Genomic DNA, 17,602 nt, shown 5'->3' with positions numbered 1-17,602 from the left:
GTGCCCCACATGCCACAACTAGAAGGACCCACAACTAAAATATACAACTATGTACTGGAGGGCTTTGGGGAGAAAAAAAAAAAATTCACTGATCTGTACACCAAAGATCTGTGCCCTTTATAGAATGTATGTTACGGCAATGAAGAACTCTGAGTGCCCTGGCAGAGGCCAGTCTGTGCTTGTTCAGCTGCCCATGAGCGATGCCCAGCAGAACACAGCTGGCGTCAGGCTTCTAGGGCATAAGAAGCACTGAAGCTCTGAAGAGCAGGCGTCCGGCCCCCTGGGCTCTGTCTGGCAAACGGACCATGAGGGCGCGACCCTTGGGACCAAGGAAGGGAAGGACACTTACTGCACAGCTGCTCGATGGTGGCCCACTGCTCGGACTTCTTCCATGTCTGAGCAAGCTCCTCATTTCTGGTCCTCACGGCCTCCAGCAGCAAGCTGATGCTGTCCTGCAAGAAGCCAAAAAGAAGGTTCCAACTTGCTTTGCCTGTGGTGGACAGATTCTTGTTAATAGGTTTCTTCTTCCCCAACATCAAGACGTACTTCAGGGAAATTTAAAAAACCTCACAGGCTGTCACTATGAAACGTAAAATGCCACACACTTAGGTCTATAAATACAACTGCTAAATTGAGCTAAAATTCAAATTCTTCCCAAATCACCCCAAGTTGGCTGCTGTGCCGCTCTCTGTCATGGGCTGACAGAGTGCTCAATCACCTACATAATAAAGCTCACGTCCCTTCTGCTGGGGGCTCAGATGGGTGGACAGGAGGCTCGTGGTTGTGAAGTCTATCCTCCCTCACACTCTCTCCTTGGGCTCTTTATCTTCTCACTTGCGTCTTTAAAAATGCACTTTATATCCTAGGCCTCTAGTGTCAAAGTGCAGAGAATTAAAACAGTTTATATAAAGAGAGATTTATAAAGCCTTCGGGGCTCTCAGACAGTACCTACAGAAAATGTTTTCCAATAGGTGACTGCAAAACAGTACACAATTACTAGCAAGGAGGCCCTGATATTGAGAGCCTAACTTTTCACCAGCTGTCCAAATGGACGGGCAGCAGCTGAACCTGGGGCCAGAGGTGCAACTCTCTAGGCTTAACAAGGAAGGCAGAACCAGTGGGAAGTCCCAGGGTGCCTGGTGTCAAATATAAGAAGCAGGTGATTTGGGGAAAAGATACAGATACTAGATAAACCCAGCAGGATATAATAAGAGCTAGAGGCCACCTGATGTAGAAAAGCAGTGAGGAGGGAGGGGTCTCTCCATTCTATGCTGTCACCTCCAGGGAAAGGTGCTGAGTCAGTGTATCGGTGGCTCAGACATGAACAAGTTCTTTCTCTAGCATTTGCTTGGGGTCTTAGGCAGAAAAAAGGCCAAAACAGAAAGACATCCATGACATGGCACATGAAAGGGGCCTCCTGGCTGGATCCACTGGCCCCTGCCCCCACATTGCTCAGATCACAACTGCCGTCTGTAATGCTCTCCCTCTTCTCTCCAACAGTGTGCCTTAAAAATGCCAACTGTGCAGCTGTGCACTTGGGGCCTGGACGCTTGCCAACCTTCTGGGCCAAGGAGATAAAACCAAAGTTGATTTGGGCGGTGGGGAGATATCAATAAGCAGCAGAAGCTGTGATTCTGAAACCATTAGGACAGGAATTTTTAAATTGTTGGATCTCTGGTGCTCCATGCTAGAGGACACAGAGCTCAATGAGCTCTACTTCCCAAGTGATTACAGCACAAACCAAACTGTCCTCCACCACGGAGGACGGACACTTAAGAAGTTGTTTCTATGCAAACGCTTAACGTGAAACAATTCATCTTTCTATCAACAAGCCCCTTGTGAAAGCCGCTGCCCACAGGACGCAAGGGGCCACTGCAACCCAAGGCCCAGCCATGCTCTGGTTTGTGAGGAAAGGAAGCATATCTTTCCAGCCAACCCTCCCGGGGTCCACCAAAGCCAGGTGCTCAGCAGGCACACACACTCAAGACGTACCTGCAGAGGCATGACTTCATTGGTGACCAGAAAGAGCAGGAGGTGGAAATCCGAGATTGTGTCCAAGAACACAGATGAAGTATTCTGGGACAAATAGGTAGCCAAACTATGGAAGTCCTAGAGTGATGGGGGTGAGAGAAGGAAGGAAACAAACACGGACGTTCCATTACAACTCCCCATGGCAGACCCAGAAGAGAGCCATTTCCTCCTAAGCTGTAAGTGAAGATGTCTGATGCTGATGGACGCCTCTCTCCCTCTCTTCCTACAACCAGTGATGAGGACCCAGGGACAGAGGAGCACACAGGTGCAGAACAAGCTGTGGCCTCTTCTCTCAGGAGGACACTCTCACGACATCTGACTTAGACAGAGGTATAAGAAGGCATGTTTATAAAGCTGACCCAGGTGTGAGACACGTTCAAACAGACAAAAAACACCCCCTTCCCTCTAGGTGAAGGCTGTGGGAAGGGCCCACTTTGGGGCTAGGAGACCCGTTTGCTTTTCTGTCTAGTTGCATTGTTGATCTAGGGCAGCTTGATAATGAGGAGGAGGAACTGTGTGTGAGGAGGTGGAGGTGGGCTTTTGCAACACTAATACCTTCAGCAGGATGGAAAAAAGGAGATTCAAGAGTGCTAGCCCGGGGCCGGCCCCATGGCCGAGTGGTTAAGTTTGTGCGCTCTGCTTCGGAGGCCCAGGGTTTTGCCAGTTCGAATCCTGGGTGCAGACATGGCACTGCTCATCAAGCCATGCTGAGGCGGCGTGCCACATGCCACAACTAGAAGGACCCACAACTAAAAGTACACAACTATGTAGTGGGGGGCTTTGGGAGAGAAAGGAAAAATAAAATCTTAAAAAAAAAAAAAAACAGGGCTACCCCACTAAGTGGCTCTGCACCTCTAAAGCACCCCGAGTCCCTGGACAGACGGGCAGTAAAGAGACCCACAAGTCAGAGAGGTTTTGTAAACAAACCACTGCTTCAGAAGAAAACCTCATAGATATTCTGTAACTAAGCCATTTTCTGCAATGCCTGTTAACAAATTAGGATCTAAGAACAAACGTGTGTTCACGGACCGTCCATGTGGCACACGCGCAGTCAGAGCATTTCCGATCTGGCTGATCTGCTGGTGAGAGGGGAAGGCCACAACGTGGGACATGTTGAATGACATCAGCACCATGTGCTGGAAAGCCTGAGGGGCCAGGCCATACAAGGCCCACAGGGCTCAGACGGTGCCCAAGAAACAGCAGGTGACAAGGCAGGCCAGGGCAAACAGTGAAGCAAGACATCTCCATAAAGAGATAACACTGATTAACAAACAAATGAAAAAGTTCTTGCAAAAGGACACAAAGTGAGAAATAAATTTTGGGAAAAAAAGGAAGCCAACCAAGAATGGCCATTCTGGCAAATCCACAGGCCCAAGGACTTACGGGGATTTGCCTTTGTGTCATCCGTCACCCCAGCCCCAGAGAGGGCCTCACGAAGATCAACAGTGTCTTAGAAAAAGGCCTAGCCAGGATTTGTCAAAAGAATGAACCAGGAGAGTTTGAAAGCTTGGTACTTTCTGGAAAAACAATACTGACACTAAATAAACAAGCAGTAGTTACTTTAAATTATGTTTCTAAAGACAAAGAGCTTACCTGTGTCTCACCCAATACATCCCGGTTTTCAATAGGAAATGGATTTTGCGAAATAGAAAAAGTATAAACTGGATCCTTGGGGAAAGTTGTTGTGATCTAATGAACAAAACACAAACCCGTGATAAACTGTGCTGTAAACAGGGGTGTAGACAATTGTCAAGTGCCCCAAAGAGCCTTGCACACACACACCACCCCCAGATCCCAAGTTTCAGCGGCAAAGAGCCCGAACTGCCCTACACTGAAGGAAGAGGGAACTCTTAGTACCACCTCTAGATGAAAATTCTGAAACTTTGACTCTGGGAGGCAAACTCAAGAACTATTTTTAATAATTTTTGAGACTGCACACCTGTGGGCAGTTTCTGTACACTGGCCCCTATAATACCTGACTCTGGCCCCCTGGGACTACCCCAGGTGCAGCTCCCCTGTGATGAGCCTCTCACCCAGGTGCTTTCCTGCACCATGGAGGAACTGGAGAGGGAACTATGGGAACAACAGAGGAGGCGAGGAGGCATGTCAGAGCTGCCTCTGCTCCCAACTCTGGAGGGGACTGCAGAATCAGCCTGTGAGGGTTTTGAGAGATGCAATGACCTCTAGCGAGCTTGCTAAAAGCCCTTCTGAATTCTGGAGGGCCTCGCTCCAGAGGGGAGGAGAGCGGAGACCTCTGAGATGCAGGGCCCAGCTCTCCTGCTCTCCCTGAAGATGCTGGAGTCAAGAGCTGTGTTCAAAGGGTTGTCTGAGCCCTTCATTTGGTTCAGACACGCTTTAGAAACAACAGAGGGCATTTTGAATCTAACATATAATCCACAGAAGCTACACACAGTGGTAAATGTGCAAGAATCAATACAAATACAGTTCCTCATTCCTCCTGGCAGATGCCCCTCCCCACAAAAACACCAGAGGGTGAGCTATCAGCCACCTTTTGGTCAACGCAGCTTTTCCTCTGCAAAATGACACTAGAGGCAGCAGATTACACCTCATCCAGATTTAGGGCAGCTATTCAGGTTCCTTTGGGACTATTTCTAAAGAATAAAAATGTTGTCCTGGTCTGTTTTCCACATCAGCAAAGGCAGCGAGCTGTTTCAGGCTGGCTGGCCGAGGATTCGCTGTGCCTGTGCCAGCACTCTGAAGGATGAGCTGAGCTGTCAGCAGCAGCCCCCACCCAAGCCTTACTGGTCTTATTGAGACCCGTAGCCACATGGCGAAGGGTATGGACTTAAGCTGCAGTGCTGTGTACTAGCTGCTTGGCCTCTGTCAGCTAGGAATCCTAAGTCTCACTTTGCTCATCTGCAAGATAAAGATGATCCTAGTGCCTACGCCTCCTAAGGCTGCTGTGAGGATTAAATGCGCTCAGACGTGCAAAGTCCTCAGAACCGGGCCCAGCACACACAGGGCTCAGTCTCGGCTGCTGTCATAGTTCCAAAGACAGTGGAGTGTCTGTCCGTGCTGCAGAGACAAAGGTCTGTGGACTGCTCGGGTCCCTCCCTTTGGGAAGGCAGAGATGGTAAGTAGACAGGCGACAGAGAATACCTACTAGTAAGTAAACGTGGAATTAAGAGAAGTATTTGTTAGACTTGCAGTTGCCACTTGGAGAACAACAGAACCACAGTTCACCTGGCAGTTTGTGACTATTTCAGACGGCAGAGGGGAGAGGAGGCAGGGTGTCGAGCACCTGGTCTGATGCTTAGATCCTCTCCCCACCCAGCCTGCCTCAGGGTTGACTAGCCCAGACACCTCCAGAGCATGGGCACAGAAGCCCAGAGGAACGCAGCTCATCCCTCTCCCTCCTGAAACAGCTGCAGGTCAGGAGATTCGAGGACATCAGACGGCCCCAGTTAGGCTATGGATCTGGAGCCAGCAGAGGAGCTGAGCACATTTGGCTGGGCACCTGCTCTCAAAGGAATGCTTCAACCTCCTTCCACAGGAAAGGAGAGCTTGGGCATCACAGGGCAGAACGTTCCCTCAACAACCACATACCACTGAAACAACGCGCTAAGGCAAAACTTAGCTCCTTTAGGGAAGAAAGGGGAGGCGAGGCCACTGGGAGGGAAGACCTTAGAAAGCTGGCTTTAAATCATGCCGACTCCTCCTAAGTGTATATTCCATCAATCTGCTTTCATCTTAATTACACCCTAGGTAGTCTAAAAAACAGATGCCTTACGGCCTAGGTAATAAATATGTTCTCTGGAGCTGTCAACTGGAATGGAGCATCGATGGGCTCAGCTCATGGGGACCCGCTGCCCCAAATGCGATGCGAGTTTACAGCCTGAATCACATGCCCATCCCAAGTCCAAATGCAACCCAGACAGATCCTGGCAGGCAGCAGTGAGGAAATGAGCCACCTCCCACCCTCCCCTTTGGACAGAACTCTCAGTGTCAGGCCTTCATGCTGCAGCACTCCGCTGCCCTCTGGCCTGGGGCCACATCTCTGTGGCCAGAGCACACCCCCAGAAAGAGCTGAGACTTTGGGAACATGCATTGGAGGCAGTAACCCTCTTGGCTCCTGGACTCCCCTGAAACCACACTGGCCCTCACTCAAGAACAGATAACCGCTGTGTCCCCTAAGGACTGACTCAGACAGAGTGGCCTCCATGAGCCTGGCTGTGGCAGGTAAGCTGTGACCGGAGCGGCATGTACACACTCACACAAGGAGCCACTGGGGCTCACTGACCTCAGGGCTGCTCAGCCCAGCTGCTGGTTCTTTGTTCCACTTTAGTTTGGCAGAGGTTAACATCTACATTGTTTTTAAGGAAATAAAAAAACTGAAAGTAAAAGAAAAAGCCCTTAAAACTGTGAGCTTTTCGGGGAGGTCAGGAGCTGAGTGATCCAAACACCTCCTAGGTGCCTGTCCTACGCCAGGCCGATGTGCAACTGTCCAAGCCGCTGCTGCCCTTGCACGGCCACCACCTGGCAGACCTGACCTCCAGTGCACCCACTGGGAGCGTGGGGCAGTGGGGACAACACACACTTACGTCTATGATCAGATACTCCACAGGCAGGGGGCGGGCCAATTGCGTGATCTCGTTGCCAAACTTGTCTATGTCCTGAAACAGGAAACAAAGGTGGATGGCATGAGTGAAGGTGTGGTGACCAGTGACATGTTTTTCCTTTCACATGCTCGTCTCACCTTTCACATTATTACAATTCTGTTTTGTGGAAGATTAGCCCTGAGCTAACATCTGCTGCCAATCCTCCTCTTTTTGCTGAGGAAGACTGGCCCTGAGCTAACATCCGTGCCCATCTTCCTCTACTTTATATGTGGGACGCCTGCCACAGCATGGCTTGCCAAGCAGTGCCATGTCCGCACCCAGGATCCAAAGCGGCGAACCCTGGGCCACCAAATGGGAATGTGTGAACTTAACTGCTGCACCACCGGGCCGGCCCCCATCATTACAACTCTTGCTGAAGTGTACGAAAAGCAGAAAGGGAATGTGCAAAGTTTTGCAATGAATCCACCTTCCCGCATTGTTCGGAGCTCTTTATGACGGCCATAAGATGAGAAAGCAGCTATACTCTAGCCGAACAGGAGTCTCCACTGAGAGAACGTGTTTGAACCTCATGCCCCCCCACCCCCGACTCCCCACCCCCCCCAAAGCTCGGCACTCCAGCCTGGTCCTAAAGCTGCCTGAGCCATGGGCCCAGGGCTCCCGCTTGCCCCTCAGGCTGCACCTGTGCCCTCTCCTCTTCCACAAGCTCCCTCAGTCTCAAGTCTAAATACTAATTCTTAACAATCTTACACCTCTGAAAACCCAACTTTGTGGAAACTTAATACTCGAACAGCAATAAAATAAGTACACACATAAATGAGTACACATACACATAAATACGCAGACATGGAAACCTCCACCACCAATCTGTCAAAGTCTACACTTGTTTTGCTTTGTCAGATGCACGGAACATAAAGTTTAATTATGGGGAAAAATGGCCAGCATATGTTCATTAATCATAAAATGACAATTAGATCTGATTTATGTCAAACATGCTGAGTTCAAACAGAGCTCTAGAAATAAATTCATAAGAACCGACGCTTTTCATTAAAGATTCTGCAAGAGGGGGTCATATTTTCTATCTAAGTCATCACTTAACATTATATAAATCATTCATTGAGTCATATATAAATTATACATCCATAATTTCCAATTATGGGGCCCTACATAAAAGTTTACGTTTATTAAAGCTCTCAGACCTGAATGGATGCCAAGCAGATCTCCCTGAGGCTGCGGGGTGAAGCAAGGCCCGCCGCCCCCCCACATTCACACCTTCCCCAGTGTCAGAGCCAACCTTTACAGGCTGCTGCTAAGTTAAACCACGTCCATTATCTTAATGGACACCCAGAGGCCCCATTTGGCCCTGCTCCCTTTGTGTAGAAATTAACATTTCTGGTCTGCAAACCTCTCAGGTTATCCATACCTTCTCTACCTTCTCTCTATCCACAACCTACAGAGCTGCCAACAAGAACTTGCCCCTTTGCCCTCCCAGAAAATGGTCCAAATGTATCTAACCAGCTGGCTATACAAGGAGCATTAGCACCCCATCAAAGGACACATTCCTCGAAACAACACACAGCTTGTGTGCTTGCCTTCCTCTGAAGTCAGAAGTACTTTCCATTCCATCTGGGTAAGAGCCGTTTGTCCTTCCCCAGGACAGGTGGCTGCCCTGTGTTTCCACAGCAGTCAGGTTGGCCCAGCTTTCCATGGCTCTACTGGCTTTGTCAGGGGCAGCCCAAGATAGGACCCTGCTGAATGGGTCCTGGGGCCCCAGAAGAGGCAGTTTCTCGATGGAGGAGATACGGTAGGAGGCGGGAATCAAATCCAATCAAACTAAATCACCATTTCCAAAAATACACGCTTGCCCCTACAAGAAAGGACCTGCAACAACTCACACATAATTAGCCCATCTGGAATTCATCTTCAAATCTAATTAAGCTCTAATATGCAGAAACATTTTCCAGCACCTGTTCGCTTTAATCTTCCCCTCCAGGGATTTTCTTGTTAAATGCCCCTCTCTCTTTTTTTTGTGTCCTGCTATTCTATTTCAAATTTAACTACCCAACTGTACCTTTCTGCTCCCCAAGAAAATAAAGGTGTTGTATCCCCCTCTCTTCCCTGGGGGGAAAATCAGGTAGCGTCGATCTCTCCCCCATGCCTTCACTCAAATGTTTTTGCCAGCCAATCCCTAGCCCCATACACCATTTTAAAAGGCAATTACTTTTTATGGGCGTTAGCAAATGTCAGGCGGAATACACTAAGAGGAAGACATCTTAATTCTAAGTTTGGCAGCTGCCAAAGTGTCAGCAGTTTTATCTCCACCTGGGGCAAGACACTGGGAGAGTGAGAAATCCAGGTCCCCAATGCCATTTCACTAGCTGCTATCAGGCACATCTGGAAATAGCGCACCACTGTGGTGACATCAAAGAGAAATCCAGGGATCTCTGTCTTTGTTAGCTTGAAAGCACGTGGGCTTTGTGCCAGGACAACAGCAAACCCCATTGATTGGGTGGCCCCATCTTGCTTCAGAAAAGGTGAACCAAATCCTTAATGTCTTGCTTTTCTCTTTAAAGAACTCACAAGAAGGGTAACTAGTGACACTAGTAGCTTGATCAGAGACTTCACAGGATAAAGAAAAAACAAGGCTGTCAGAACAAATGTCCTTAAAGAATCATAGTTTAGGAAAACAGTCTGGTTGAGAAGAACCTACAGAGCACCTGTCAGATGCAAACAGAACCAGCAGCTGACCACTTTTTAGGTGCTCACAGTGCCTGGTCCAGGCTCAACACTGAGTGCACAGAACCACTGGGTCCCCAACGCATGATGAAAATATGAAGGGCCACAAAAATGAGTTAACCTGCCTGAGATCTAACAGCTGGCAGGGACAGAAGAGGGGTTAGAGACCAGGTCCATCCACATCACAACTCAGGACTGAGCAAGAGAACTTGCCCCTCCTGCTCCTCAGCACAGTGCTGGCACCGTGGGGTCGGCACATTCCAACTCCACTCCTGCTCTCGGGGATCTTGCAGGCGCAGGCCCCTGCCTTGACAGCAGACTTATACCGAGCAAGACTCGCCATCTCCAACTCAAGGCAAAGAATGAAAACCAAGCTTGGAGGTTTTCCCTAGACTGGAATACTATGCTAATATGTTGTTCAGAATCTCTTCCCTTGTTAGCAATTGCTTGATTAACTGACAAACTTTCCTGAATAGCGCTAGAAGCAAATATGATCTCCTGTGATTAAAATATTTGTTTAGGGGCCAGCCCTGTGCCTGAGTGGTTAAGTTCGAGCGCTCCGCTTCGGCAGCCCAGGCTTTCACCAGTTTGAATCCTGGGTGCAGACAAGGCACCACTCATCAGGCCATGTTGAGGCGGCGTCCCACATGCCACAACTAGAAAGACCCACAACTAAAATATGCAACTATGTACTGGGGAGATTTGGGAAGAAAAAGCAGAAAAAAAAACCCAAACACATTTGTTTAAAAAAGTTGAATATGGGGCTGACCCGGTGGCGCAGTGGTTAAGTGCACATGTTCCACTTTGGTGGCCTGGGGTTCGCTGGTTCGGATCCCGGGTGCAGACACGGCACCGCTTGGCAAGTTACGCTGTGGTAGGCGTCCCACACATAAAGTAGAGGAAGATGGGCACGGATGTTAGCTCAGGGCTAGGCTTCCTCAGCAAAAAGAGGGGAATTGGTGGCAGATGTTAGCTCAGGGCTAATCTTCCTCAAAAAAAAAAAAAAAAAGTTGAATAGTGCAGGGCCTTGCCCTAACAAATACAAAAATGTATTATGGAGCTACAATAAATAGATAAATAAATAATGGATTATGGATCTCAATGTAAAATTAAATCATAAAAGCACTAAAAGAAAACATAGGTAAATACATAGCTTTGGGGTAAAAAATTACTTTCTAAGTATGATAACAAAGGCAGAAATTACAACGAAAAAGGATTAAGGTATCTTTGAAATCAGAAAATATTTCAGCTTCTTTGTATGAAACATATAAAGAAAACGATAGCCTGATAGGTGTTTGCAACATGTGACAAGGGTTAACATACAAAGACCTCACAAACGAAAGCAAAAGTGATGAATCACCTTACAAATACCTAAGCTCACACAGAGGCAATACCCATAAGAGACTCCTGGGTAGGGCAAAGAGAGTACAGGGAGCAGGGTCCTGAGAGCAAGGCGCCTGGTCTGGCGGGTGGGCAGAATGAGGGTGGGGCTAGTCTGTGGCATAGCCTGCGAGTGTAAACTGTGAGACCTTCTAGGTGTAAATTTGGGAGGATACAGGAAACTCTTGAAATATGTCATCCTTCAACAAAATAAGGTCAATTCTGAGAATCTGTCCCAAGTGATTGAGAGTACAAACAGAGAGAGCTATAGATGGCCCACAAAGCACTGTTGGTAAGCAACAGATGCTGGGACAAACCCATGTCTGGATGAGGAACAACGTGTCAGTAAACAATGGCCCTCAGAGAGCCCCATGCCCTCCACGGCCAGCTCCTTGAAGGAAGGATACCCCTGACTGCCCCCAGGTCACTCCTCTATGCTGCAGGCACTTGTCAGCTCTTCCTAGCCTCTCAGCGCTGACCCCACACCCACCCTTCATGCCAGGAATCCACCCTCCTGGGTCAGCCCACTAAGAGCAGTCTTCTGAGGACTCTATCCTACACCCTCTCTGTCTTCTGAACAACCTCAGCTCCTCGCATCCACTTCCAGGGCTTCTATGCAGATAGCCTTGAAAATGACATTCTCGGTCCATACCTCTCCCTTGCTGTCCTACCACATCAAATTTTAAACATGGGGCATCTGAAAACCTCCACCCCCGACAACCGCCTCCACCCTGTTATTCATCACAGTTTACGACTCCAATACCCACCCACTCACCCAAACCACAGATCTGATTCCCTCCTGGGATCTCCCTGCGATCCTGCCAGGCCTATGGGACTGTCGGCTCCAGCACACCTCCTCCATCCCCAAAGGCCAAAGGAGGTCGATACATGTCACCTGGATTACCTTCTCACTGGGCCCCCCAACTCTGTACCCAAAATGAATCTTCCATAACAGTGACCTCCCCTCCCCATCAACCTGGTTTCCAGCTCCTTCATAGTGCATCTCATATTGAATTTCAGGCCCACCTCACATTTCTCTCCTGCTGCCCTCTCCTGGCTCAGCCACCAATATTTGATGCTTGCACTGCTGCAAAAGCCTCCTGTCTCCAGACCACTCTTCATGCCACATCCAGCAAGAATGCTCCGGAACCACCTTCCACCTCTCTTTCTGTGGCTCCCCACCGCCTACTACACCCTTCATAAGCACACTCCAGCTGGACTGAGCCTTGACCCTCTGGACGTGTGGCCCCTGGATGGGCTCCCTCCCCACCTGGCTAACTCTCACACTCTTCAGGTCCTGGAGCACCCTGCCACACCACACCAGAACACCTCAGCAGGAACTCGAGGAGGAGGAGGGGACCAAGTGTGACTTGCTCACCACTGCGGTCCCAGGACCGGGGCATTAACATCTGGCACAATATCTAAGTCTCAACTAAGCACAGGCTTCATGGTGATGCCATTATCAACTTACACAAATCCATGCATGCACAGCAGCATGCTGGAAGGACAGGTGAAGGCTGGTGTTGAGGTGTCTATTTTCTTCATATTAATCTACAATTTCTGACTTTCCATAATACACCTACACTGGATTTCATGTTAATACAATGTTCTGCATGTTAATTTTTAGAAGACTCGCACTCCTGATGCACATGAAATCGTGAGCCGTGATCAAGCACCTGTCTGCCTCCAGTCAGCCCCTCGCCCACTGCCTGAGAAGCTCACATCACAGACCTCCAGCACCTCTGCCTCTTGCCTCACTCTCAGCTGATAACTTGGCTTCCCGTAAGCAAACTGAACGTCCAAGGCTCCCACATCGCAGCCCTCCTGCACCCACCCGCCAGTTCAGCAGCTACGTCTGCCTCCTGCCTGGTACTACATGTCTCTAAATGCTCTAGAACCCCACTACCCAGGCGACAGATTCTCCCTCCTCCTGTCTTCTTAAGGACATCACTCAGCAACTTTCTCCTTCCTTTTACATCACCAAAAACCCCTCTCCACCAGACCAACACTAGCAGCACACACAGGCTGTTGGTGAGAGTCATCACTCTCGTGATTAAAATAATTCAAACAAGAAAACACTTTAATCCTATTTCCCGCACCAGCACTGTCCACTGCCCTACCTCCCTTCACAGCAAAATTCCTTTAGAGTTGTCTGCCTGCTGTCTCAATTCTTCCCTTGTCTCTTCCTTAAACCCATGCTAAACAGCCTCTCGCCCTCTATGCAAGCTGCTCTTCAATGTACTGATGGCCGTGTGGTACCTGTTAACAGCACCCCCATTGTGGACTTATCAGTACCTTTTGACAGGAAACCCTTTCTCCGTCTGGCTGAGGCTCCTCCCGCGCTCCCTGGGGTGCATGCTCAGTCTGCATTCCAGGCCTCTGCTGTGGCCCACCTGTCCATGTTGGAGGCGCAGGGCTCAGCTGGACCTTAGTTCTCATATCTGTCCAGACTCCCTGATGATCTCTTCCAGGATAATGGCCCTGAACACCACCAAAACACTACAATTCTAAACCCACATCCAGGGTCCAATCACTCTCCTGAGCTGTACCTCACCCACCCCCAGCCAGGGTGACAACGGAGACACTGGCACCACATCTAAAGGTGGACCAAGGCACCACTACCAGCCCTAACAACAACCAGACACAACTAAAGTAGCCATCAGCAGAAGATTAATTAAATACATAAGATTTGGCCACATACTGAATAAATGTACTCATTTATTCTGTATAATTACAATTTTTTAATTTATTAAGAGAACAGGGGCCGGCCCCATGGCCGAGTGGTTAAGTTCATGTGCCCCACTTCGGCAGCCTGGGATTTTGCAGGTTCGGATCCCGGGCGCAGACATGGCGCCACTCGTGAGGCCACACTGAGGTGGCATCCCACATGCCACAACTACAAGGACCCACAACTAAAATATACCACTATGTACTGGGGTGCTTTGGGGAGAGAAAAGCAGGAGAAAAAAAGAACAGAAAAAGAAATGAGGAGGAACTACACCAGATGCAAACAGTGCTGTCATTAAATAAGTCTTTTCATGTCTTTCTGCAGGGATCAAGTGTGCTACCACGAACATGTATAACTTCTGCTTTAAATTCTAAAGGACACACGGGTGGTATAAAAGCAGCCCAGAAAGATGGAGGGAAAAGATCATCCCTCCACCCCAAATGCCTAGGAGATGACCCACAGCAAGCACTGAATCTCTTAGGAAAAGGATCTGGCTTTTTAAAAAACACACACTAGATATTACACACATAGGTCTTCAATTCCTTCTTCAGCATCCTGGTATCTTTATGTACCTCTCTCCCCATCTTCCCAGCAGGCACTTTCACTGGCTGCACGGAGTTTCCCAGGACAGACAGACCTGAGCTGTAGACAAGTGCTGCCCTCCTGGTAGACCTTCAAGCTTTCCACTCCTGTCCTCGGTGTGAATGCACATATAAATGTGTCTACATACAAGCATAAACACCTGCATGTGTGTCTTTAAAAAACAAAAAATTAATTGGGAGACTCTATATACAGGTACATTTTTAAATTTACATCATGAGTTTTATCCCATATCTTTAAATAATTTTCAAACACAGGCCTTTAGTGACCACATAATATTCCACCATACAGGGGCCGGCCCGGTGGCACAGCGGTTAAGTGCGCATGTTCTGCTTTGGCTGCCCAGGGTCTACCGGTTTGGATCCGGGGTGCAGACATGGCACCACCCATCAAGCCATGCTGTGGTAGGCGTCCAACATACAAAGTAGAGGAAGATGGGCACGGATATTAGCTCAGGGCCAGTGTTCCTCAGCAAAAGGAGGAGGATTGGCAGATGTTAGCTCAGGGCTGAGCTTCCTCAAAAAAAAAAAAAAAAAAAAAAAATCCACCATACAGATGTATAACAATTTAATGCCCCCTGTTATTGGACATTTAGATTGCTTCCAATTTTTGTTATCACAGATAATACCATGATGAACAGCTTTAGACAAATATTGGTACATGTCCTGTTTACAAGGCATATTTTAAAGCCAATCCCAGAGCCCACAGGAGGACTAAAAGGATTACTTAAATGTTTGCTTTCATGGGTCTCTTTCCTCAAGCTGATATTTCCTGAAACATATGAGAAATGAGTCTCTCAAATCCTACAGGGCTATAAACCAATCCTGGGAAGCATTTCTAGTCTGCTCTCACTGACAGGCAAGTAAGCAATCTGAGAAAGGAGAGGCATGATTAAGGAAATAACACATGTTCCATGACAAACGGGAGCTCATTTCTTAAGTGCAGGAGACTTACAACAAGACATGGAAATAAAAAGCAAATTTCAACCTGATAAAGGGTATTACAAAAAAAAAAACCCAACTACACACTCATAGTTAATGATGAAATCTTTTAATCTACGATTAAAAACAAGACAAAAATGCTGGTCACTGGACATTGTTCAGAAGCCCTAGCCAGCAGGAAGAGCCAAAAGGAATGGGAAGGGAGAAACAGAAGTGTCATTCCTGGATAATATGCTCATCTGTGTAGAAAACCCAAAAGAATAAACATATAAATTAGAGGAATGAATAACAGATGGCAAAGTTGCTGAACGTAAAAATTTACCAGTTTCAAACAGCAACAGTTTGAAAACATAATTTTAAAAAGATGCTGTGGGGGGCCCGCCCCGTGGCTGAGTGGTTAAAGTTCTGCACGCTCCACTTTGGCAGCCCGGGGTTCACATGTTCGGATCCCGGGTGTAGACCCACTCCACTCATCAGCCATGCTGTGGAGGTGTCCCACATACGAAGTAGAGGAAGACTGGCACAGATGTTAGCTCAGGGCTAACCTTCCTCAAGCAAAAAAAGAGGAGGACTGGCAACGGTGTTAGCTCAGGGCAAATCTTCCTCACACACAAAACGGAAGCTGTTTATAATATGTAGAAACTACAAAGCACCTAAGAACAATCTAACAAATGATGGGCAAGACCGTCGTGGAGAAAATCCTAGCCTGAGACATCAAAGAACATGAAACAAGTGCAGCCCCTCCCCATGCTCGGAGGGGGCTCAGCATGGAAAAGAGACTAATGAAACCCTAATGAGACCTGCTTGTTTTCGTGTAACTTGGAAGCCAATTCTAAAATTTACATGGAAGAGAAAAGGGCCAAGAACAGTCAGGCTGTAATTCACCAGATACGCAGAACAATCATAAAGCTGCAGTGACTGAGAGCACGGCATGGTGCTGCTGAGGAAACTGACCAAAGGGACAGCACGGAGTACAGAAACACCCAGGACCACGGACACAACTGATGACACAGAAGCACCGCGGACAACCAGGGAAAGAGGAGGGTTCTTTTCCACACACGGTGTTCAGACAGTTCATTATCCATATGGTTAAAAAACTACCAAAGGAGCTGGGCCCCTACCTCACACCACACATTTAAAACAATTCCAGGTGGACTAAGAACCCAAACATGTAAGACAAAATTACAAACCTTGTAGAAGACAAGATAACAGACTATCTTCATGATTCAAAATGCCAAACCATAAAGACGAGAGTCTCAAAGCTGACTACACTGAAACGTAAGCCTTCTACATCAAAAGACACTACGACCGTGAAAAGAGAAGCTGTGCTGAGAGCTGGGACACAGCTAACTGACAAAGGGTTAGGATGCAGAATATATAGAGAACTCCCAGAAATCAATTAAAGAAAGACAAAACCACCCAAGGAAAAAAACAGGAAACAGACTTGAACATGCACTTCACAGGAGAAAGGAGCTCAAGCTCACTTCTAATCAGGCCAGTGCAAGTCACACTCGACGAAATACCATCGGAAACTCTGAATGGTGAATGTGGCACTTGTACACGGGTGGAGTTTAATTCTGTACAACTGCCCTGCTCGTGGTGGGGCGCTGTGCAACAGCTGACGTGAATGACCACCACACACGGGTCTTAGGCAACAGAACGGTAAGTGAACACACAAGTCTCTGAGGGTCAGGAAGAGCACGATTTCTCCTCCATCAAGTGCAACAGCACGCAAAACTAACAGGACCTGGGTTAGGAAAACAAACATATGAGGGAAAACTAGGAAGGAAAGCAAGGAAATTGTGCTTGACACTAAAGATAGCAGTCATCTCTTGAGGGGGTAGAAAAGGAGACGGAAGCAGAGAGGTGAGTCCAGGGAACTTCACAGCCCACAGGAATGTTCTGGTCATTAAACTCCGGCATTTAGTATTATGTGATTTTTATTCCTTAAATGCATTTTATTTTAAAAACTTTGAAAACAGAGAAACAGATGGCAGTTTGATTAATGTGAAGTGATGTGTTCGTTCATATTATGCATGAAAGGGTTTCCTGAGCATGTGCTGGGGTTGAACCAGGCCCACATTACTGCTAAGTCCCCTGCTACCAGTGCCAGAGAGTCCGCGTGAAGAACCTGAGATGTAAAACACACGTTGAGCTTTTCAATGAGGACACCAGGTTCTGTCATTGCCCACAGACCAGCAGGCTTTTCTAAAAGGGTTAAACGAGCGGCCAGCCCGGTGGCCGAGTGGTTAAGTTTGTGTGCTCCACTGCGGCAGCCCAGGGTTTCACCGGTTCAGGTCCTGGGTGTGAACATGGCACCGCTCCTCAAGCCACGCTGAGGCGGCATCCCACATGCCACAACTAGAAGGATCTACAACTAAAAATATACAACTATGTACCAGGAGTGCTTTGGGGAGAAAAAGGAAAAAAATAAACTCTTAAAAATAATAATAAATAAAAATAAATAAATAAATAAAAGGGTTAAATGAAACCATTGTCCAAATGTTCAGGATAGGGCCATCAGAACCACCAGGTCTCAGGTTCTAAAAATTAGTCAAAACACTGATTTTCTATTACAAAACATAACATTATAAATACATCTTATAAGA

The 17,602-nt window shown here is 47.8% G+C and overlaps 1 protein-coding gene across 1 annotated transcript in view; it reads right to left on the bottom strand.

The window, feature by feature from the left end:
• NPLOC4 (NPL4 homolog, ubiquitin recognition factor) overlaps positions 1–17,602 on the bottom strand; it is a 70,698-nt gene that overhangs the window by 5,949 nt on the left and 47,147 nt on the right. The window contains exons 13-16 of the mRNA XM_023651794.2: positions 6,594–6,665; positions 3,625–3,720; positions 1,993–2,109; positions 350–452 (exon numbers count right to left, since the gene is read on the bottom strand). Of these exons, the coding sequence (XP_023507562.1) occupies positions 350–452; positions 1,993–2,109; positions 3,625–3,720; positions 6,594–6,665 (388 nt within the window). The remainder of the gene's footprint in view (positions 1–349; positions 453–1,992; positions 2,110–3,624; positions 3,721–6,593; positions 6,666–17,602) is intronic.

The sequence above is a fragment of the Equus caballus genome, chromosome 11 (genome assembly GCF_041296265.1).
Source record: "Equus caballus isolate H_3958 breed thoroughbred chromosome 11, TB-T2T, whole genome shotgun sequence".
NCBI classification, from domain to species: Eukaryota; Metazoa; Chordata; class Mammalia; order Perissodactyla; family Equidae; genus Equus; species Equus caballus.
The sequence above is the reverse complement of the archived record's forward strand: the minus strand, read 5'-3'. Positions and strand labels throughout refer to the sequence as shown.